The 21,749-nt window shown below is 39.9% G+C and overlaps 2 protein-coding genes across 2 annotated transcripts; one reads left to right on the plus strand and one right to left on the minus strand.

The window, feature by feature from the left end:
• The first annotated feature begins 780 nt into the window (after window positions 1-780).
• Window positions 781-6,346, plus strand: csrp3 (cysteine and glycine-rich protein 3 (cardiac LIM protein)). The gene is made up of 6 exons (XM_082542563.1): window positions 781-927; window positions 3,561-3,672; window positions 4,315-4,486; window positions 4,643-4,772; window positions 5,831-5,924; window positions 6,128-6,346. The coding sequence occupies exons 2-6, from the start codon at window positions 3,561-3,563 to the stop codon at window positions 6,199-6,201; spliced, it is 582 nt and encodes a 193-aa protein (XP_082398689.1). The 5' UTR covers window positions 781-927; the 3' UTR covers window positions 6,202-6,346.
• Window positions 6,347-10,934: 4,588 nt separating this feature from the next.
• On the minus strand, window positions 10,935-21,633 carry zdhhc13 (zDHHC palmitoyltransferase 13). The gene is made up of 17 exons (XM_082540722.1): window positions 21,527-21,633; window positions 19,105-19,325; window positions 16,393-16,515; window positions 15,933-16,010; window positions 15,550-15,694; window positions 15,350-15,414; window positions 15,024-15,186; window positions 13,995-14,120; window positions 13,783-13,916; window positions 13,589-13,691; window positions 13,161-13,283; window positions 13,017-13,079; window positions 12,831-12,924; window positions 12,448-12,531; window positions 12,201-12,358; window positions 11,695-11,792; window positions 10,935-11,483 (listed from the first exon to the last, which is right to left on the minus strand). The coding sequence occupies exons 1-17, from the start codon at window positions 21,548-21,550 to the stop codon at window positions 11,348-11,350; spliced, it is 1,938 nt and encodes a 645-aa protein (XP_082396848.1). The 5' UTR covers window positions 21,551-21,633; the 3' UTR covers window positions 10,935-11,347.
• Window positions 21,634-21,749: the final 116 nt, after the last annotated feature.

Below are 21,749 nucleotides of genomic sequence, written 5' to 3' on the forward strand. Positions count from 1 at the left end.
GCTCAATCTTGAAGCTCTACTCTTTACTCTGCACTTTGTTTTTGTTTTCTTTAATTTGTCACCAGAGCTTCTGAAGTTAAATTTTATTAAACAGAATGCATTAACATAAAAATGTTAAATTAATTAAGCTACTTTACGTGGATCTGTTGTGGACAGATTCATATTGATTTTGTTTACTGGCTATCCTATTCTGTTCAATTTCATATGTCCATTTGCTACTTGTTCATGAGATATTTTTAGGCTCTTATCTCTTGATGGCCTAGCAGCTGACTGGAGACAGTCCTGAAAGCCTTCTCTCTTGAGCTTAAGTATGAAGTATCACTTCAGTAGAATAAGTAAAGAGATCTGACGTGATTCAAACGTCTGTGACAAGCTGTGTTTACTTTCCCTTGTAGGAAGCTTAGGACCAATCTTTAACATTTGTTCTGCAATTCATTTCAATTCAGTTATATTTATATAGCACCAGTTCACAGTAACAGTCACCTCATGGCAATTTATATTGTATGGTGAAGATCCTAAATATTAGAATGAAATGTCCAACAATTGCATGACACCCCACGACCCTACAACTAGATGTGAAGATCACCAGGTCACTACCGCAGCTCAGCCATGTGTTCACCATCAGTGGTGCAACCAATAGTTATATTTAAATACACCGTTCATGCATATAATCCTGTAATGCTTCTCTGCTGGTAGTCAGACTTTCCCGCACTCTGTCTGAGGGCAGAGCAAATATCTGAGTGGCTGATGTTCAGGCCTCTTTCAGCTTGTGATGAAGGGTCAGAGGGCCCTGCTTAGTCACAAGTTATTTTAGGAGGATACTTTCATTGAAGTGTCACCAGTGGACCGTGGTGATGGTGAGACAGTATTTAAACAGCCCAGAAGCGCTCATCACCAGTCAGCCACAGAAGCAAGCTTGGAGTCAAGGTAAGGACCTGCTACCTTTTGTATTAAAGCTCCCTTTCAGGGTTTGAGTAGTTACTCCAAGCTAAGTAAAGTACTCGATGATACTTTTACTTACTACTTTAATTTTTCTTGCTAGAACTCTGTTTACATTGACGCATTTATTATACACAACCATGAACGGCTGGCGGCACTTTCACGTGAAATTTAGGATCTGTCTCAGTAATATTCAGTTGTTTTCAGTGTAATTTGAAGGAGAGACAGCTCAGCTTTTGTCTGTCCAATATGACAGTTAAGCCCCTGTTCCTGGAATATCACATACCAATGCTGTGAGGTGATGGGCAGCCTTTGATATTAGTGCAAACTGGGATGTCAGACAGAACGCCAGCGAGGGCAGAGCTGCCATTCCTGAGTAAATGTTAGGATGGATGTTAGAGTTAAAAACTGACACATCGCAGTGAGACAATATCAGAACTGATTTGATTTGAAATCTTCGTAACCCTGACGACGTGTATTCACGTACATGCAGGAATGTACACATAGAGATTACACACACACAACCACCAGAAAACATAGAGATTTTATTTGTTTGTTTAGGTGAGGAGATGATTTTTAACCTTTTTTAAATTCAGTATAGTATCCTCTTTCAAATTTTATAAATGTAAAAATGTAGATAAGGTAGATCCTCTAAAACAGAGATTCCCAAAGTGCTGGGCCCGCTCCTTGGGGAGGAGCAGAGCCTAGAGCCATTACCGAGGAGGGGGCTGGTGGGGGGGCAGTGGCGGTATGAAAAGATAAGAAAAAAAAAAGAAAGCTTGGACCCTGCAAGCATTACGGAGAGCTTTTTGACGGGGCTTCCACACAAACGCAAAGCAGGAGATGAAGCATCGTCAAATATGTTTCCAACTTCATTCTAAAACAAAAACTAGAAAAATGGTGAAGCATGTCTGCCCTTTGGCTTCACCTGCACAAGTGCCAAGGTAGGTCTCCCCTGCAGAATTGGTTTTCCCTGTCGGGAGCACACGCTGGGCTCTCCAAATCACGAACAGTATCCCACATTCTTGATTTTTAGTTCACAAACACTTCTTATAATGACTAACTAATCCTGAAATTTTGGAGATGTTAGCTGTTTATACAGTAAAGTTACAGCGGGATACAAATAATGTCAGGCTGATCTTGCCGTAATTTGTCCCCCCTGTCCAAATCACTGACAAACAGTATGCCACAGTTGTTTATGTTTTTTAACCCATTTTGCACAGAGAGACATTTAAAAAAATGTATTGATAGCGATGTTGAATATTATTACACAGGAGAAAACAACTACAAGTAAAATTACACCATGAGGCCTCTGCTTTTCTAATTGGAGGGAGAGTAACTGCGTGTGTAGTCTATATGTAAGCATGTAAAAACTGAAGATATTAAGATTAGCAGTAACAGTATTTTGTCTCTATCTGCAATTCATCTCATGTAAACCATAACATGGCGCACAGTCTGACGTAGGAAAAGGCACATACCTTTCACATTGCGTGACAAACTGTATTCCTCGTCCACACAAAACGCAAAAACAGAGTTTTTAAAAAATCTCAGTTTTCGGTGATTCGAAGTGCCGTTTACGTGTGGACGAAAGGCTCAAACGCATAGAAACAGCTGCGTTTTCAAAGGTGTAGGTTCACAAAGTTAGTAGTTTATTACTACTAATTTACTAGTAGTAAATGACTACCTGTAATTTATTGCAGTTTACTTTTTTGTTCAATCGTTTACTAAATGTTTGAGGTGTGAAATAAACCGCAATGGAGTTTGAAAACAAAATATGGGTGTGTGTTAGGTGGTGGGGGGTGCGAAGATTTTTCTTGGAAACAAAGGGGGGCCTAGCAAAAAAGTTTGGGAACCACTGTCATAGGAGGTCATCTGACTGTTGATGTTTTCTCTGTATTATTGTAGGGTCATTACCTAACAATATAAAAAAGAGGTGACTATTGTTGTGATTTGGTGCTACATAAATAAAACTGAATTGAATTGGATTTTTAATATGATTACATACATGTACAGAATACTGGAAATCAAGTCAGTCCTTACATTAACACTGATTTAATTGCACGATGTTTTACTTGTCTATGAGTAAGCACATGCCAACAACAGTGGGAAGGAAAAATTCCCTTTTAACAAGAAAGCTCCAACAAAACATGGCATACCAAAGGGCAGCTATCTGCTGAGAGCAGTTGGGGTTGAAGGAAGTAAGACAGAAAAAAACTCCTTGAGGGGACTGTTGTTTTGATTTGGGGCTGTATAAATAAAATAATTGTATAAATAAAATAATTGAATTCAACTGAATTGAAAAAAGAAGACCAACCTTAGGCGAGTGGTGTATAAAAACATAGTGAGTGTAAAGAGTGAGGGAAGAAGAAATGCTCAGTGCATTATAGGAAACCCTCTGCAGCCTAGGCCTAATGCAGAGTAGGATTCAGGGTCACCTGATCCAGGCTAACTTTATCAAAAAGGAAGGTTTTAAGCAGAGTCTTAAAAGTAGAGAGGGTGTTTCAAATCCAAATTGGGAATTGAAATCATATTTACATTTCAGTTCTAGCCTGGAAAACAAGACAACAGATCAATAGATTGTTTGAACTCCTTTATTTATTTATTTTGATTTACTCTTGAAGATGCCAAACTGGGGAGGAGGAGCCAAATGTGCAGCCTGTGAGAAGACAGTGTACCATGCAGAGGAGATCCAGTGTAATGCAAGGAGCTTCCACAAGACTTGCTTCATCTGCAGTAAGCAGACCCGCACTGCCCCAACAGAGGGTGTCATGGTGGATCTGGAGAATCATGCAGATATGTGATAGAAGTAATTTACACGTAAAACCCCCCCAGCTATTTTCCTCCTTCCATTCACCTTTGTGTATCCCATCTGGGCCTGCATCATTACTCAGCAGTCCCTCTGTATTTTTCTGTGTTTAATGACCTGCCTGCAAAGCTTCTTTGATTCTTCCACCCTGCTTCTGTTTGGCTTGCTTGCTGATTTCATACAGCCACAAGTGCTTAACTGGATCACTCAGTGACAGTTTACTTTCCCAGTTTACTGTCCCCTACACCAAAACATACACTCTCCAGCTGGTCAGTAGCCTGTGTGACTGCTAGATTGTTCCACTGGGAGCTCAGAAAGGCCTCTGTGAAAAGCTCACCCATCTTCTGAGTCTTCATCTTTTCTCGAACTTTCACCTCATGATCCCCTCTCTTTCTACAAATAGAAATACAAGACATCAGACTATGTGTAATGTTACTGCTGACTGATAACACTAGCTAGGTGGGTGCTTTATTTAACCTCCATTATACCACCATGACATTCTACTGAAAACATCTCACACAGTCTCATGGTCAGCATGGTACTAAATGTGTGTGTTTCCTTCACACAAGTGAGCTGCAGAAAGGGGCTGGACAGTACAACAGTTGCAGCGCATGAGTCTGAGATTTACTGCAAGTCCTGTTATGGCAAAAAGTACGGGCCGAAAGGATATGGGTACGGGCAAGGAGCTGGCGCTCTGAGCTCTGATCCTCCTGGACAGGATGCAGGCCCTCAGCCTCATGAGTAAGTGTTCATGACAGATAAAGACAGAGCACCTTATAACCTTAACCTTAACCATGACCGAAACAGTGGTGCAGAGGCAAATAACCTTAAAGAGAAAAATTGCTTTAAAAAATCTACTTTGACCAAAGATGACATCACACAGCGTTTCTTTTCTAGCTCCAAACCTCGACCAGCCTCCTCAAAATCCACCGCCAATAAATTGTCCCAGAAGTTTGGAAGTTCAGATCGCTGCCCTCGATGCTCCAAAGCAGTCTATGCAGCAGAGAAGGTGATGGGAGCAGGGAAGGTGAGGACCATCCTGTTATTCTTTGTGTGCATCTAAAGTATGACTTAAATTCAAAGTTACTTGCTGTTGCCCAATCAGACAAACAATTTAAATTCACATCTTGTATCTCTTCTAGATGTATGTTTTTATTGCTGATTATTGGGTACACCAAAAATCAAAGACAATACCAAAAAAACCCCCAACCCAATCAGTTTGGACTCTTTAGGCCACTTAACGATGAAATCAAGGCTTAGCGCCTGATGTAAGTGTGCCACATGTTCCTTATGGGTCCACCAGCTGGCCAGGAATTCCTTCCCCAGAGCGGAGTCCACGCCAGCCTCATCTCAGGCAGACGAGGAGCATCCTCCTATCCCCCTCTTGTCCCTTCACTGGGCCCATCACATCCCAGCCCAGCTTGCATTCTGCATCGGAGTCCCTCATGCGATGCCACCACAGCTCCCCTCACGTCCGCGTCCTGTAAATAAATAAATAGGGACCAGAGCAATCATCCCGGAAGAGGCCCTGGCTTATAACTATGGCGGCCCTTTCCCAAAACGGCTGTGCCCGTCATACGACAGTGGGGAGAGTGTTACTCACATATGCAGGCAGAGGTACACATCTGCCCGGCGGTCGATTACACGCAGCGCCTCCCACTGTTGCACTTCTCGCAACAGTCTCCCACTGTCTCCCAACTCTTTTTCACCTGGCCTTCTTGCATTCCTCTTCATGTCTGGGGCTTCTCTCCTCCAGTGCTCAGCTAGCCTGCCTTAGGTCTTTACACAGCTGATAGGCCACCTCTGGACATACCCATACCTCAGCAGGTGATCCCTATCAGCTAATTGTCCCATGCTCAGCCAATCCACAGTGGATTAAAACAATGTCAAATAAAACACCAAAAACCATGCAATACAAACAGAAGAATAAAATCATGCAATAAAAACTAAACTCGCAAATAAACTAAAAAAAATCGAAATGAAACCAATATAAAAGATAAATATAAAGTTCCACTGTGTGACAATATCATGTAAGGAACTTTGTAGCACTTTGTTATTAATAATCACAAATATGTGCGTCTTTAGCCTTGGCATAAAACCTGCTTCCGCTGCGTTCTGTGTGGTAAAAGCCTCGAGTCGACCACAGTGACAGATAAGGATGGAGAGCTGTACTGCAAAGGTACACATACACACACACAAACACACACACATTGTAAAGATGGTTCTTGTTTATCTTCATTGCACTTTAAAACCAGAACATTTAATATTTAACCAGAACTACAGGAAAAAAACCAAAGCAGCACACAGTACACACAGGTCATATTTGAAAACTACCTCTAAATGTTGATTATTGACTCAGTCAATTCTCGTTTTTCTCTGCAGTTTGTTATGCCAAAAACTTTGGCCCCAAAGGATTTGGACTGGGCAACGCTGCAATGCTGGAGGAACGACAGTAAAAACATGCTTTTAATAAGCCTCCCACTCATCGTGCGGCAGCTGTCTCAAGGAGACCTTTGCACTGCTGTAAATTCAAAGTTATTTTTAAAAGTGGCTAAATTGTTCTTGTGATGGTTCAATGCAGAATAAAAGCATTTTATTACTTTAAAATTGGTTTTAATGCAGTTTATTAAAAACATCTTGAAAGACTAAGAGCAGAGCATAAGAACAAGAGCTCAACAGCTTTCTGTTGTCTTTGTTACATATTATAGTTTTGATGATAACAAACGTGCCTGAATGTATTTTGTCCCCTGTTATTGTTGTGGTGCAAAGACTTTTCTTGCTAAACTGAATTACTACATGTTATTTGCAATCATAATTCTGTGCGCCCCCTTAATAGGAATATCAAATCAGCAAGCGATAAACAAATACAATGAGTTAATATTTCCAGAAAAATTATGTGTTGGCAGCCAAGCAGAGCGACACTGGATGACTCGTTGAACCAACATCACAGTGGCTATCTCGTATTATTGAATTAACGGAGCTGACGACACACAGAAAAAAAAATTCATCAGATAAAAGTGTCTCCATATCATGGCTTACATTAAATTTTAACAGAGTTACCTGTAACCTTGTTTTTTTGCCAGTCCTGTTTGGTTCTGTAGCAGTCAGAATTATTGTCGGAAGGCCAAGAATGATGCCCAATGGATTTGTTTTACCAAGTGGATCATCATGGCCTTGCCATATTATCATTTATTTTATTTTCGGTTGTTAGAGATGGGACAGACATGACTGAGGGATAGGAAAGGGAGAAAGAAAGAAAGAGAGGGAGGGAAGGAAAAACAGATGGGAAGAGAGACAGTGAGAAAGGGCACTTCAAAAAAATAATCTGGATCACCTGTTGAGAGAAGAAAAATCAGAAGAGAAAACAAACAAAAAAGAGAGCAACATAATAAACACAACACCATTGCAATAATCTAGCTAAGAGTAAATGACAGTAGATACTAAACACTGAATGTTATTGTGCAGCACGCAACATCAACAGCACGCAATGTGCTTTGAGGTAGCAGCCAAGAAAGGTGTAGTTTGTGTCTGTGAACACCCATGCGTACACCTGTGTGCACACACCCAAAGAGGACCATCGGAAGGGCAACCGTGCCACCCTCCTGGGAAGAGCTGAGGAGAGCCCCAGACAAGGGGTCACCTGGCAGCGAGTGTGGTGAGGGGAGATAGGCCTCCATACCTTGGAGGGCCTGAGATGTACCCAGAGAGGTGGAGTCTCAGACCCAACCTGACATATAGACACAGATGAACAGGCACACACACAGACAAATAAATACTTGGCACTCACCCAACGTGGAGACAGACACAAATAGACACTGTACACACAATCACACTCCCCAAACATACTTTATACTAAGTATTTGTAACTAAGTAACTAAGTAAAGGCAGGAAGTACTTTGGTACTTCCTGCCTTTGCTCTTTGCTAAGGTTTTAAAATCACTGTGGAAAGTTTTGAATTAGTACCTGGTTTTAAGGAATGAATACAATGAATATAAGTCGATCAAAAGTGCTCAAATACAACCACTCAGACTTAATAAACCAAAGGAAATCAGTTCAGTCAATTAAAATGTCAATTACATTTTATTTGCAAAATACCTGTTGACAAGACGCTGCTTCAAGGCACTTTATATTGTAAGGTAAAGGCCCTACAATATTACAGAGAAACCCAACAATCAGAGGACCCCCTATGAGCAAGCACTTGGCGACAGTTGGGAGGAAAAACTGCCTGTTAACAGGCAGAGACCTCCGGCAGAACCAGGCTCAGGAAGGGGCAGCCATCTGCCGCGACTGGTTGGGGGTGAGCTAGTGACACAGATGGAATGTGTTCATGTCACTTCCTCACAGCAGACAGATGTTATTGTCTGTGAAGGTTCTCAGTCATCCAGGTCATCGTAGTCAAAGGAGCTTGTAAAGAAACGTGTCTGGACTTCTTTAAGTTGCTTGAAGATGTTGCACCTCTCATCCGAGAAGCTTCTTCAGTTCTGAACAGAGAACTGAAGAAGCTTCTTGGATGAGAGGTGAAACGTCTTCAAGCAACTTAAAGAAGTCCAGACGTTTCACCTCTCATCCGAGAAGCTTCTTCAGTTCTGAACAGAGAACATCTGCAGCTGTCATCAAAGAGAATTCAGTGATGTCGCCGTGACTGTGACATGGCAGCCAAAATTAAAAACTATATTCTTCTATTGTTATTTTTTATTTGAATTTATTAATTTTCAGTTAATTTTGAAGTCAGGTTGTTATTGAGTTTAATCCCTTTTTCTTAAAATCCATTCCATTTGAAGTATTTATGAATAAAGCGATTGTTCATTTTGAAATATTTAATTATAAAATATCTTTTATTGTACATTAAATTATCAAGCAATAAATATATATAAATTCATTGCTTTTATATATACATATATGTGTGTGTGTGTATGTATGTATGTATGTATAAGAAATAGAAAGTACAAATATTTCTGTCAAAATGTAGGAAGTAAAAGTTAAAAGTTGTCAGAGAAAAAATAAATACTCGCACAAGTTTTTTTTTTTCCAGGATATATGATTGGCTTCATTTAGTATAGCTTTAAAGTAAAATAATGCTATCTTTACTGTGTGTTTTTTTTTTCAATCCTTTTGCAATCATAATTATGATCTGAATGCACGGTTTTGTTTGTTTTTTTAGCCATCAGATTTACTGTCTGAAGGCCAAGAATGATGCCCAATGGATTTACTTTACCAAGTGGATCATCATGGCCTTGCCATATTGGTCAATTTGATTGACCTTATTATTATTTATTGTTATTATTATTTATTTTATTTTATTTTACTTTCAGTTGTTAGAGATGGGACAGACATGACTGAGGGAGAGGAAAGAAAGAAAGAAAGATTTTGATTGATTTTTAAAAACACATTTATTCACTCAAAAGTGAACCAAACAGTCAGTTCAAACCAACACATTGCTAAACACAAGTTCAGAGTTATTTAAAGTAAACAGACTACCTTTATAATCCTAAAGATTTCGAAAAACACCCAGTCCAACCATATTGAAATAATATTTATATACTCTAACATCACTTTTGCTCTCGAAACACTTTTGAAGAGCTCAACACAATCAGTATTTCGTCCATTATCAATCTTGTACTTTCTACTCAAGTAAATTTCCAACTTTGCTTGGCCCAAGAAAAAAAATCAGCAATTGTCCCTCTTTTCTTCTTCCCCTGTGTCATATGAAAAACCAAAAATAAAACACTGTTGTGTGAAAACTTCTCCAAAGGATTCCCAAATACCATTAAGTACTGAAAATCAATCAATCAATCTGAAACACTGTACAAAACAATGAAAAATAGTTTCTCTCATTGAACAAAAAGGACATGCATCTGAAGACCCAGGGTTAATGATGGACAATGATACCATGTAAAATCCGCCACTGTAAATTACCAGCTTTCTTGGTCAATGGTGGCTTGTACAGCAACCCCCATACAGGGCCCACATCAAAACCAACCTTAAAATGTTCTCACCAAGGTTTTGAACTTCAATATCAAAACTACTATGAGTTTCTTGAGCAAACGCTATGTCAATGCATTTAGATTTTAAAAGGTCAAAATACATCGCCCTTTTTCCATGTCCCTTGCACCATTAAGGTTCAAGGATGGGATTTTAAAGCTACTCATAACCATACAGAAAAAGATCCATAAAAAAACAAGAATACAGCATCGTATCTGCTGTTTTTCCCCTGTCAGGTATAGCATCAAACTCTGCGAAAACTGATGCAGAAAATTAGAACCAGTCTATACACTTCAGTGTCCCTCAAACCATCAGGGGTCCTTTGTCATATCAACCATTTAGCTGAATCAAGAAACAACTCTCTATCAGGGAAAAAATCTTGTATAACCACATCTCGCTTTCCTTTGGTTACTTCCAAAAAACTCTTGTTCTAAACTGTACCCATTACTTCTCTGACCATCAGGAATAGAAGAGTCAGATGACTCTCTATCACTATCACTCTCTCTTCCACCCTTTTTGTTTGCCTGCATCTTTTTTGGCTTTGCACCTTTAGAGTCCTTAGGTTTCCTTTTTGTATGTGGAATCTTAAAAACACTTTCATTATCCCCAAACAAATTCCTGTCACTGTGGACCATTCCATCCACATCCATTTCCTGTTGCACTCCTACTGGCGTAGTTGTGTGGCCAAACTCCTCACACACTTCAGCAGAAGTAGCGGCAACCTCACTGGTGTCCTGACTGCTAAGAGTCTCACATCCTGAAACTCCGCCCGTCTTTCCATCTCCGACATTGAATGCTGGGGCTCCATCCCGTGTGTCACTTGCAGAAACACCTTTGCCCCCCTTACCTGCTGAGACCCTTGCCAAAGTAGGGGAGACCGGGGATAGTTGTAACGTGGGTCAGTTGTAACACTTACAATTTCTCCAATCAGGGCTAAGTTTCAAATGATGTGACTCATCCTGTGCATGCCCAATTCAGTTCTGCTATCACATGTGAAAAATCAGCACATTTGTCAAACACAGACAATTTAACACGAAAAAAAGCAATTTGTATGCCAAAAAGTACGTTTTTCTACTTTATTTCAATGTTTAATAGCATTATCTGAGTAGAAGTATTGACCTGTTTCTTCTTTTCTTTTGTTTCTTTGTTTTGTTCGTCATCCCCTGCTGTACTCAGAGGCCCAAATCCACTCAGAACCAGTTAAAAAGACAGGCACAACATTGTTTTATTGAAGTTTAATAGTGGTCATTTGTATTAAATGCATGCAATTTTTACAAAAGTCATAAAACCAATTTTTCCACACATACAAAGTCCAATTCTTCTTTTCTGAACAGATAGTAAAAATAGTTTTAATGTGTTCATAAAAACAGGACAAAACCTCCATCACAAGTAGGCCTCTAAAGGTTCTGTTATTTTCCCTTTACTTACACTGGTCAAGTATAAGGCAGCAGCAGTCTGTACAAACAGCAACTGAATCAAATATCTACATGTTTCTTTGCGTTTTCCCAATTCTGAGTATTGCAGTCTCTTTCCACAAGGAGCCACCACATTAAAAAACAATAAATAAATGTCTGTGCTTTTGGTCCAGAGTCTGACCCTTGACCCTGAGCGTGGAGGAGGTCAGACCATGTCGGTGTGACCGAACACATGCTGGTGGCCAGGTTGGAACTGCTGTGTCCAGTCAATGATGACCGGTTTGAAGAGTCCACAACAGCGGAGATGGAAGAACGACACCAGGTTCCTAACCACGCCCAAACTATGAACACAGAATCAGAGAAAAGTGACTCAGCTGACCGACAACATAAAGTACGAGTTTAGGTTAAAAAAACAAAACAAAACGCACAGCACATGATTTGCCAGTAAATCCTAAAGAGCCCATGGCATGCTACAGACAACTAAGCAAACAATTTGTAAATATCAAGATATAAGTTATACGATAAAGACAAGAAGCACTACATGCAACTCACTTGAATGGATTTTGTCTCAGAGAGACAGGTTGCCCGAGTTTCCTCTGGCGATGTGTTAGATTTGTTCGCTCTACTGCCGTCAGTCCCAGGAATGCAATCTGATCACACACACACACACACACACACACACACACACACACACACACACACACACACACACACACACACACACAAAAAAAAAATAAGGTATGTTGTGTGTTAGAGCAAGAAAAACAAAGAACTAAGCTTGGGGTAAAATTTAAAGACTTTTGTGAAGGCCAAAGCTGAATATTTCCATCTATATTTTAAAATGATTAAGCAAACACTCAAAACAAAATGGAAAGCCGGGAATTTTCTCTGGTCTCACCCAAAACACAGAATTTGTAGTAATTTATGTTGAATTCTGCCAACTAATCCCCTATTTTGAAACATTTACAGAAAACGCAATATGTGCGTGACAGTGAATACTATCCATATGATATACAGAGCCTTAGAACCCCATTAAGAAACTCCAAGCAGCGAGTCACCTGGTAGAGCTGCAGCAGCAGGGTCAAAGTAGACCAACTTGTATGATAGACGACCAGGACGAAGATGCAGAGCAGCCAGGGAGAGCACCCTATCAGGCCAGAGAAGGTACCCCACAGGCCCTGCTCCTCGTAATGCAGCATGCAATGAGCGGACCAGTCTGAAAGAAACATACACAGGCATGTTCATCCAGGGTAAAGGTCATAGCGTGTCAGATGGCATGGCTACACTAGCTGTTGCAGAACTCACACATGACACAGCCGTACAACATCCAGGCTCCCATCAGCACGAGGGAGAACAGAAAGAGGATGAAGTAGTGATGGTTCCTCGCACCTGGGGAAAAGAAAATAATCAGATTAAAAGATGCAAAAAATTAAAAAAGGTAATAATTTAGTAGCAGTGCGTCAAAAAACATTTATGGGAAAGTATTATGCTCTCCAATAATTTGAATGACTAGGGATCAGAGCACTTTATCTTCAGGAAAAATACTGTATAGTTTTTTAATGCATCCCTTAAGTCTTGATATACTAGACCTCCTAAATAAGACATGACTTTCTCAGCTTTGTCTTCGTGTTTGACAGTTCTTCCTGCTGTTGCGTAATTTGAAAGTTACGAACAGGCTTGTGTGTTACCAATGCAGCTGTTGGTCCAGATGGAGTGGTGGTCCTGCTTGGCCACACAGGCATCGCAGCTGAAGCAGTGATTGGCTCTCATTGGCTTCTTTATCTGTAAAAACACATGGTATAAAATAGTACTGGTTGTCACAGTGCTAATGGTGCAGTGTTATTAAAGAGGTGGTTGCAGGTCAGTGGCCTTACCATACAAGAGGTGCACAATATCCTGGGGTCCAGACAGCCGGCTTCAGCCAACACCAACACATTCTGTCAACACAGAGGAACAAAACATAGCTCAGCTCCATGTAAAACATTTACATGGAATATTCTGAACTCTGTCCTTCTCACCATTTTCTTCTCCTCTTCAGTTGCTCTGATGAAGCCGGGGTCCGTCCTGCAGGTGCGGAGGTAGTAGTAGAGTAAAGCAGTGGCATTCAGAGTGAACAGTACCTGTACTGTGGCACTAGGCTGATGTGGAGTTTCAAGTTAAGAAGGTCTCTGTTCAGTTTGTCATCAGAATATGAATGAAACCCAGTTGCCTAATTTATTGGCCTCCAATGACAGATCTGTTTCTCTTTACTGATGATAAAACTATGCATCACTCTTACAACAGAAAGAAAAAAACAAAACAAAACACACACCCTCAGAGAATCTTCCGGTTTAAAAGCATTATCCATCAAGTGCATTCATGAGTCTTGCTTATGTTTTTCATCTGGTACTGACTTGCTTCTCCCAAAGGAAATGCTTTAAGGTGTGGTTTCATTTTTTCAAAGGATATCTGGCATAAACCAGAGGCACCAGGTGACAAGCATCCAAAAGATTGAAGCCATGAGACTTGAAGCTTGTAGGTTGGACTGAAAGTCTGAGCCTGGGAAATTCCTGTTTCATGCAAACATTCATTACTAAATCAATAACACAGGTTTTAATAACAGTAGAGTACATCCGTGAATCAGTGGAAGTGTATCCTCACCTTGTAGCCAGATTAATCACACCTATCACACAGGCCAACAGGATCCCTTTGAGTAACCAGGATTCTGAGTTCATATCCACTATTGCACCAACACCTCCAAACAAAGCCGTGCAGAGTAAAAACTGCAGAAACACCTGAGAAATACAGGGAGAGGATTCTTTTAGAAGAGTCACTGTAGACTGCTAAAAACGTGTTATTTGAGACAAACGTACCCTGTATCTGTTCACGACTCGCAGGCAGCGAGAGTTGGAACGAAGCCTCTCCCGTTTGACCTGATTGAGCATGTGCATGAGCAACGGGCTGTGCACTTGGTGAGCCAAGTCGATGGGTGTGTGACCCTGAAGAAGAACATTAAGAACCCCATGAAAAAAATGAATCACTGATTCAGTTCAAAAGTGGGTATAATTGTAGTTCTTATAATTGACTGTTTACGCTGAGTACATGAACTCTATTGTCAAACGCAGTGCAAAAAACCCAAGTTTAACTTGTGTTAAACTCAAGTTTAAGGGCATAGTTCTATTGTAGTAAATGAATCAAGAAACAGCTTATTTATTGTCAGTCTGCAGATACATGCAAAGCTATTCAGAGACATGGAGTGAGCAATACTATTCAGTGCATTCTCCAAGAAAATCTTGTTGTTTTTTTTTAGTGAGCTCAGCAACTCAGACTTCATTATAGTGGGCATCAAGACTTAATGGAATACTGTAGGAATACTGTGCATTGCCTATTCATTATTTCATATGCAAGCATTTAGAGCTGAATAATGATGAAAGCAAGGTGTACCTGTTACTTGGCCTGATCTACTAAGATGGCTTACTTACTTAATAGTGAACAAAGCGCTCATGCAGAGATTAAGCAAACACATTCAGTTGAAAAACAAAACAGTGTGCTCCTAGAATATACACCTAGAGTATCCAGTTCAAAATCCTACGTCTCCTAGAAAACCTGACCTCTGAACACTGACTTTATCATCGGGATTCAAACTCATATGACAGTAGCTGCGCCTGTGGGATCAACTCCTACAGTTCTCGAGTTATCGCTTTCACAAACTTAAGTGTTCACGCGCCCACCTCACCGCTTGCCTGCCTGACCAACAGGGTGATGACATTACCCATTTAGCCTTTTACAGCTAAAGGTTAATAAGAATAATATTCTGTTTATGTATTCCAACATTATGCACTCACAATAATGTAAAAAAAAAAAAAAGAGAAAAAAAAGTGTTTGAATTTATTGAAGCTCACATTAATGTTTTCTGCTTCCACACTGGCCCCAGCCTCCAGCAGGATGTGGGCAGCATCTACATTTCCTGCCAGCACAGCACAGTGCAGTGGAGTGTTCCTGTTGACTTTGTCCACAGCGCTCACGGAGGCATTATTTTTGATTAAAAAGTTTGTTGGTTCAGGCCTGTGACAGAAAGGAAACATCTTACTTTGTTACAGCACATTTAGATACTATCAGAATACTTTTAGCAATCAGAAAAAAAGGATTATGCTAACAAACTATACTTAATTTCTTATCAAGACAAGCAATCAAAGCACTGGGGTTAAAAAAGAGAAAGAGGCCTTACCCGATAATCTTCTGTGCTGCTAACATTAGTGGCGTCTGTCCATTGCAGTCAGGCCCGTCAACTTCCTGGAGGCAACGGAGAAATTGAGAAACAAAACCACAACTTGCGCAAAGTGAGAAGCAAATGTAATCAGAGAAAGAGTGAAAACAGAAGTGTTGCAGAGAGAAAGAGTGGGATATAAAGTGATGTGTATGTCTGACCTGTCCCTTAGCTATAAGATAAGCTGCTATTGCCATGTGTTGGAAGAGAATAGCAAGGTGGAGAGCCCTGTAGCCCTCTCCATCTGCAACAGAGGGGTCTGCTCCATATCTCATTAGCTGGATTACCATGGGGAGGTGGCCCTGTCTGGTCATTCAAACAAAAACATGATAATGGACAAGTCTTAAAACACCCAGCAGACTAGTTGTAAAACAGTTACGTAGCCTCACTGAGGACACACTGCCAAAGTGCATAATCTCTTCTAATGCAGGTAAACTTTAACCAGTGGTTGCTGGTAAACCAAAACTAAAGTAAAATAATGCATATGCAAAACAAAGCAAAGCAGCCCAACCCAGCTCTATATCGTGCACAGCCATATAGTCACCTTATGGCCCAATGAAGTGGAGTAGAGTTCAGGTCTCCGCCCAGCTGGTCTACTATTGCTCCTTTGGAAATATAATACCTGTTAGAAAACAAAAGAGAACAGATGTAAAGATCATACTTCAAAGTATTTTGTGGGTTTTTATTATTTGTATTCATTTATTTGTCTCCCTGGTTTCCAGTTTTTGTTTAGCTACTATTTGTTAATTATTTGCATTATTATTCATAAACTTAAGTGCCAAAAGAAAGCCTGTGTTGGTTATATATAAAATGCAAACTGATCATTTGTCACAATTGTAGTATTTTTTTATGTATAGATTCAAGAAATTGTCTAGAATAAATAATTATACCCCCCGATTTGGTGTGTTGTGATAGGTCATTTGCAGTAGATGTGTTCACAAAACAGATTTCCATTTCTTTCTTTCTTTTCGTTGTCAGACTGAGATGAGATCTAAAGGCCTTACTTGACCAGCTCTAAGCGGTTGTTGATAGCAGCCCAGTGCAGCAGAGTGACGTTCTCTTTGTCTGGCTGCCTGACGTCATATCCAGCTTCCACCAGCTCCTTACAGCGCTCCAGGATTCCAAACCTGCGGGACACGCACACACACGCATGCGCATGCACGCACACACACACGGCAATCAATCATGTTATAAACCACACAGTGCTCTGCAATCAAATTAAATCCAAACTACAGATAAACTGAGGAGATGCGACAAATGTAGATAAAATATGTTAGAGAACTAAAAGTACAATGTGACCTGGAAAAGCAAGTTACTCAAGAAGGACTTTTAGAATGTGGAAGACAAAAAAAAACAAACAAAAAAAAAACGTATACACATACTCTTCCCTACAAAGTCATGGTTAGATAAATAGATAGAAGCGGTTCTATTGGTTTTTTTCTATTGTCCCCCGGCTTAAACAGCGTGAGTGAATTCTGCTTTTATTTACCTCTACTAACTGATCATTAGCCGCAAATCCTTACATGTACTTATCTCAAAAAAAACTAAAGCACATCAACAAGTGCATCCATTCTTTACATTTCTAAATTGGATATAAACTAACACGTGCTATATCTTGTTCTACATTATATCATAAACAAAGATTATGAACAGCTGAAAACAGGCCTACAATTATCAATATTACCATATATTTAGAGTCACGAAAGAAAGAAAGTTTTCACAGGGCTCTGTGCAGTCCTGTGAAAAACTAGGCCCACCCCATGATTCAGTAGCTTGTAGAAACACCTTTAGCGCCAATAATTTGAAGTACTTTTCTTTTATGACTTTATCTGTTTCTCATATCACTGTGGAGTAGAGCTGGACGATATATCGAGTTTTTAAAAAATATCGATATATTTTTATACGAGATATAAGATGTGACAATATCCTTTATATCGATATAGTCTATGTGGAGCCGCAAGTTTGCCTCTCTTTCGTCCACTTTCGTCTTTACGCAACGTTACTCGGCCTCCCCTCCTCCCCCATCGCTTCACCTGCAGGAAGCGACAAGATGGACACGGCAAATCTCCGTTAACGAGTTACTGCACATCGCCGTGCGTGGGGCTGGACGGCGTCAACGTGTTAGCTAGCTAACCACGCTAACGAGCTAACCACGCTAACGCCATGCAGCCCAGAGGTGCTGCACGGACTAAAATCCTTTCATTTTCTCAAAAGTTGACAGCGCGCCTTATGTATGAATTCTGGTTGTGCTTGATGACTGCGAACCGATTTTATGTGGAACACGGCGCTCAGCAATCTGTCAAAAAACGTTTTAGTACGACTTTGGTAAGCTACGGAGCTGCACCGCTTGATGGATTGTCGGAGCATTACGGCTGAGCCTCGCGGAGTGATACGTACTGTGCTTCAACGTAATATTACCCTACTGTGTATAAGGACCATAAATGGCACCTGTTAAGAGACGTGGTTGCGAAGCGGATTTCAAACTCCAGGCTGTCAGTCACGCAGTAAAACTTGGGAACAGAGCAGCTGTGAAATCTGTCCGTCTTTGTTATTATGCTCAGCGTCTTTTAGTTTACATTTTGACTGCACAATTGTGAGCTTTTTGTTATGCACAAAAACAACATTGTTTTCTTTTATTTATGGAGCATTATTATTTAATAAATGCTCAATTTATTTTTGAGTAAATTTTATGTACATCTGTTCTATGTTAATAAAAGTGCCTGTGTGACATCTGGGACACAGCTTTGACTAAGAACTCTCTTTTTGTTCTTACTTTATGGCTTTAAAAAAATATATCGAGATATATATATCTTATATCGCCATCCAGCTAAAAAATATCGAGATATGAATTTTGGGTCATATCGCCCAGCCCTACTGTGGAGGAATTCAGACCTTTTACAACACTGGCAACATTTGTCTTTTTTCCAGCATTTCTTTAGGTCATTGAGTTTTGCAGGCAGGTTTCTTAAAGTCCCAGCACAGCACTAAGGTCTGAACTTTGACCTTTGTCTTTATCTTCTTATCTTTTTGTTCTAGATTTGCTGCTCTGTTTTAGGACTGCAACTAAAGATTATTTTGTTAGTGGACTAATCTGCCAATTCTTCTTTGATTAGTCAATTAGTCACCGATTATTTCAATAACTCTTATCTCCGCTTCCTGTGGGCAGACCTATTTTAGGCTCCAGTACCTCACCTGCTCAGTCTGCCCAATGGTGACTATGACCCTGTTGTCTTGTCCCGCATTAAATTAAAATAATGACCCAGGAAACATATGAATTTGAATATAAATTTTTTTAAAAACACATGCAAAAAAGAAACTAAAAATAGCTTCTGTCCATAAGTTCAAACAAAGCTCCAAATTAAATCAAAAATATTTTATTTTCCAGTACAAAAGTACAAGTTTCCAAACTTTACAGATGATACAGTTCATGAATTCCCACCTGTAGTAGACATGCTCAGGAGTGAGGTTTGCTCTCATCTTTGAGATGTTCTAGGTGCTGATAACAATGCTGAAGATGCTCTCTGTCATGACCTCAGCCATTTGAGAGGTCCATGAGCCTCTTTACAGGACACTCAACTCATCTATATACCTGTGCTTAATACTAGTAAAACAGAACAAATCTAAGGCTCTAAAAGACAGTTACTAGTCCCAAATCTCAGTGTTTCTTAGATGGTGTAGTGTTTAAAATATTAGAAATTACATGTTCCACTACTTACTGTGATGCCTTCACTATGTCCCAACTGCTGCTATCATCCATGTGTGACCGTTTCTTTGGTTGCTCCCTGATGTCAGTCAGATCTGCATTTTTCCCGAACTGTCCGTAAAAACCCGGCATGAATGGATTCACCATCCCTCCAAATCCTGCCGGTCTTGGCCCATGACTGTGAGAATGGCCTTGATGCCCATGGTGACAGCTGTCATGCATGTGGCTGTGATCCTGCAACATGCACACGACGAGACACTTATTTAGTCCAAAGTGGTCCACAGGGAACCTTTAAAGTGGTAGAGACCGTGGGATCAAACTGTCAAGTCCAAATTGAGCCCAGCCAAAGCCCTTTGCTGCCATCCCTCTAATTTTTCTGACTCACTGTATAGAGACTGAGGAGCTTGGTATTACGGTATACCATGAGATTAAATCAATTTGTCAACTTTAGCAACCCAGAGTTTATTTCTGAATCAATTAATCTGTCTGTGACTGTTGTAATAATAGATTAATTATTCAAGCCAACTATCAAGTAAAAGTATTTCCTCTTTACAGTCTCTGAATCTGCTGCTCTTTTTGTTTTAGAATACTGAAAATTGGTTGTATATGGAGAAAACAAACTCAAGGCCTCACATGTAACGCTTATCTGTTATTCTATGGAATAAACTAATAAGTGGCTTTTTTTTTTTTTAAGTTGACTTTCAGAAATAAAACCTTGGTATTCCCAAACAAGCACCCCCAGAGAATTTTTGCCATATAATATTCTCCACAGCGAAACCGGTATAAATGTTCATGTGACATAAAAATATCATATTGATATCACTGCTATAACAAAGCCATGTGTTTACATTCCTTGGTCTGTGCAATGAGACAAGTCCAGGCATATCTGAGAGTGCCAAAAGAGACATTTAAGTACCTTAAAATTAAACTACTTATTAATTAACATCTGACATACTTTTAACACAACTTCTGCAGTTCTGTTTTCAAGGGAAAAAACTACCTTAGACTACATTTGTATTTACATCTAGCTTATGCTGTGTCACTGGATAATAATGCTGTTGCTTCCAATTTGTTTTGGTACATTCACACTAAAAATAAGGAAGCTTCTCACAGATGACAGTAGCTCTATGGAAAAGAATGACGGAAAATCCCCTTCATTTACTTACACTTATGAATGCTACTTCCCGCCAAGTTGCAAGTATCAATAACACTGCTCAGTTCTATTTTTTTCCATGCAGTCAGAAATATCGTGCTATAAATTTGAGGCTGTATCAACCACCCCTAGTTATGCTTTCATACTTTTTTGACACACAAATACAAACTGGAGGCAGACGGAAAACGATGTGTTTGGCTGAGATTGACCTATGACAGCTTATAATGATGGATCTATCCATAATTAATGTCTATAGATTTTAGAATGAGATGACTAAAAGCTCTCGTAGGTGTAATGTATTGTGGCCTAATACTTTTTGTCCATATACTGTATATAGCAAAATATATATCCTAGGCAAACACAAGGTGATGTACGGTCTAAGGGAATGCTCACAGTAAGTAGCTAACTCATTTGCTAAATACATTGTTGGAAATTTAGTATAATTTTCCCTTTATAATATAAATCAATCATCGCACAAGTTTATCATTTAGAGAAGGTTTCAGATGAAAGCTGTGAGAAGTTTGCACTGCGCTGAATATGTAGATAAATCTTGCATTGTTGAGTTAATCCCACCCTACTACTGCAGCACTAGGCAGCCGTTTTATCTTCTGGGATAGATGGATGTGCTGGATGCGTTTTGCTGTCAGTCTGGATTAGAATAGATGTTTAATACTGATGGTCACACTGTGAATACAACAGGCTGCTGCCGTGATCTAGACAGATGGCTAATTTACCAACATATGGTAAAAGCTGCACGCTTTCTGGCTGTTATGAGTATTAATACATGTGGATTTAGCTGAACACACGCAGCTCGGACAAGGACTGGGACTTGTGTGCTGGAAGAGGATTACAGCATCATGATAATGGGAAAGGTAAAACAAACAAACAAACAAAAAACCCCAAACCCTCATCTGCTTGTCAGTTAATCATCATGTCAACCAGATAAACCAGAAAGCACTTCCGTAAAGTCAGCACCAGAGGTTTCACGCCAAAGAAATGAGCTAAATGCTAGGACGCTTTGAATTCAGGTAACTAGCTGCAGGTTCACTATGCCTATGAAGCTAACGACGACGAGCCCTGATTTAACTCGAAGTCTATCAGGCAGGTTATTACACGTTACACCAACTCAACACAAGCTAAAATTTAACAGCAAGCTAGCTAATTGACAGCTAACAAAAATAACATAACTGAAAAAATGCCCATGTGCCAAGTGTCAACACGATAAATCAGAAACTACATACAACAAGACAAAGAAGCAATTATTATGTATAAATTGTCTTACATTTGCGTCTTCGTTCCAGTCCATTTTGTAGTCGATGAGGGAAGGGAAAGTTACTGCCGCTGGATAGGCAGGTTTAGAGTTTGACTTCCGGCGTTGGCTTTTCAGATTAAATGTCTATTTAAAAAATGTATGCGTCACAATTTATACAGTATCGCATAAAAAACAAAACAACAGGAGTGTACAGTCTACACATACACACACAAATCACAATAAATTCTTTGAG

This window comes from Aulonocara stuartgranti, assembly GCF_965226115.1.
Source record: "Aulonocara stuartgranti genome assembly, chromosome: 1".
In the NCBI taxonomy this organism is placed as follows: domain Eukaryota; kingdom Metazoa; phylum Chordata; class Actinopteri; order Cichliformes; family Cichlidae; genus Aulonocara; species Aulonocara stuartgranti.

What these genes read in the sequence shown, in the direction of transcription:
- csrp3 (XM_082542563.1), top strand. Translation starts at nt 3,561, where the DNA reads ATGCCAAACTGGGGAGGAGGAGCCAAATGTGCAGCCTGTGAGAAGACA. An exon ending in GCAGGCCCTCAGCCTCATGA is followed by an intron (nt 4,487 to 4,642) that starts GTAAGTGTTCAT and finishes TTTCTTTTCTAG; the next exon opens with CTCCAAACCTCGACCAGCCT. An exon ending in TGGAGAGCTGTACTGCAAAG is followed by an intron (nt 5,925 to 6,127) that starts GTACACATACAC and finishes TTTTCTCTGCAG; the next exon opens with TTTGTTATGCCAAAAACTTT.
- zdhhc13 (XM_082540722.1), bottom strand. Translation starts at nt 21,550, where the DNA reads ATGGACTGGAACGAAGACGCAAAT. An exon ending in GACATAGTGAAGGCATCACA is followed by an intron (nt 16,516 to 19,104) that starts GTAAGTAGTGGA and finishes CGTGTCCCGCAG; the next exon opens with GTTTGGAATCCTGGAGCGCT. An exon ending in ATCTTATAGCTAAGGGACAG is followed by an intron (nt 15,415 to 15,549) that starts GTCAGACATACA and finishes CGTTGCCTCCAG; the next exon opens with GAAGTTGACGGGCCTGACTG.